The sequence below is a fragment of the Netta rufina genome (assembly GCF_964035555.1).
Source record: "Netta rufina genome assembly, chromosome: 18".
Taxonomy (NCBI): Eukaryota; Metazoa; Chordata; class Aves; order Anseriformes; family Anatidae; genus Netta; species Netta rufina.
In genome coordinates this window covers 3101034-3103098 of record NC_140142.1, presented here as the reverse complement: position 1 = coordinate 3103098, position 2065 = coordinate 3101034, and the positions used below count along the sequence as shown (strand labels likewise).

Below are 2065 nucleotides of genomic sequence, written 5' to 3'. Positions count from 1 at the left end.
AGATTGGAAGAGATTGCAGCTCAGACCAACGAATTTCTGATGGCTTTCTTATTAGGTTTATTTACACAGGAAGCCATCTTCTACAGGAAAATAATTGACTTGTAGGGGGCTAGAAATAATATTTAATCAAAAGTGCAATAATGAGAGAAAATAATAATACACACATTTAATAACAGAAGACATCATATTATTTTCTTTCTGAGAATAGTTGGAATTTCTAATACTAGGCATAGTATTGCAGGTGAATTTGCTGAGTCCTGATGGAATCCCTTGGTTCCCGGTTCCTCAAGCTGTAGATGAGGGGGTTCGCTACTAGAGGAACCACTGAGTACAGAACTGTGACCACCAGGTCCAGGGATGGGGAGGAGATGGAGGGGGGCTTCAGGTAGGCAAATATGGCAGTGATGATCATCAGGGAGGTGACAGCCAGGTGAGGGAGGCACGTGGAAAAGGCTTTGTGCTGGCCCTGCTCAGAGGACATCCTCAGCACCACCCTGAAGATCTGAACATAGGACACCACAATGAAAACAAAACAACCAAATGCTAACAAAATGCTAAATAGAATTGCCCAGACTTCTCTGAGATAGGAATCTGAGCAGGAGAGCTTGAGGATCTGTGAGATTTCACAGAAGAACTGCTCCACAGCATTGCCTTGGCAGAGGGGCAGGGAAAATGTAGTGGCCATGTGCAGGACAGCATTGAGAAAGCCACTGCCCCAGGCAGCTGCTGCCATCTGGGCACAAGCTCTGCTGCCCACGAGGCTCCCATAGTGCAGGGGCTTGCAGATGGCAACGTAGCGGTCGTAGGCCATGACGGTGAGAAGGGAATACTCTACATCAAAAAAGAAGGCTAAAAAAAGTACTTGGGCAGCACACCCTTGATAGGAAATGGCCCAGGTGTCCCACAGAGAATTGGCCATGGCTTTGGGCAGAGTGGTGGAGATGCAGCCCAGGTCCAGGAGGGCGAGGTTGAGGAGGAAGAAGTACATGGGGGTGTGGAGGCGGTGGTGGCAGGCTATGGCGCTGAGGATGAGGCCGTTGCCCAGGAGGGCAGTCAGGTAGATGCCCAGGAAGAACGCAAAGTGCAGGAGCTGCAGCTCGCGCGTGTCTGTAAATGCCAGCAGGAGGAACTCGCTCACAGAGCTGATGTTGGGCATTTTCTGACTTTGTACTTGCTTGTCTGTTGAAGATAAGGCAGAGCAATGTTAGAACAGGCTTCTCTGGGGAAAATAGGAAATAAAACAGAAGGGTGGATAACTCAAAGTCAGACAAATATCAGATCAATGAGCTTTGCAGTATCATTGCAAATAGCTGTGCTGATTGGAAGGCAGACCTGCAAGTATTTCCCTCACTTTATTTTATCCCAGTTGCCCTATCCTAGTTGAGGTATTGGAGTTTTGAACTCCCTGACATTACTTGCACAGTCCTGGTTAAATCCAGTGGGTGCTAGGAGGCAAAGGGTCTGTCCCTAGGTGAAGACAGAGCAGAGCAGCTCTGCCCATCAGTCCTGCTCTCAGCTGCCCCGTGTCACCCTTCTGTGAGCTGCAGGATGATCCCACTCAGGTGTTTCCCTGAGAAGAAACTGCAGAGCAGAGAAGCTCCAGTCCCAGTGCAGATGGACAGAGTCCTCACCTTGTCTGCAGGGGACTGATCAGGATTTCAGCTCTTCCCTCCCAGACAGGTGCAAAGGTCTCACTCCAGCTGCCCACAGACAGTCATCCAGCAGCATGGACACGGTCTTAGCATGGAGGTTTCTTCTTCTTGGGGCGCCTGGGTAACACAAGGATGCCACGAGAGAGCTGCATCCTACGGGAGAGCAGCCTGCAGCCCGGGAGGATGCCTCACAGACAGAGCTGGATAGCTGAAAGCTGGAGTGTCCCATATCCCAAATGCACCCCCAGCAGGGTCTGGGGGAAGTTTGGCCACTCTGCTCATTGCTGTCCAGGGGCACTTGGCATAGGACACTGCAAGGGGCTTCTGCCAGGCTTCCTCACATTGCAGGGCAACCCAGCAGGACTCTCAAAGCCTACTGCATTGCCCACTGCCCTCCCAGAAACAAGACCCAG

At 50.9% G+C, this 2065-nt stretch overlaps 1 protein-coding gene across 1 annotated transcript; it reads right to left on the bottom strand.

Moving 5' to 3' along the window:
- Positions 1–223: 223 nt before the first annotated feature.
- Positions 224–1156, bottom strand: LOC311216186 (olfactory receptor 14C36-like; the record flags this gene model as incomplete). Its single annotated transcript, XM_084297731.1, has 1 exon — positions 224–1156. One exon carries the CDS (start codon positions 1154–1156, stop codon positions 224–226), a length of 933 nt encoding a protein of 310 aa, XP_084153857.1.
- Positions 1157–2065: the final 909 nt, after the last annotated feature.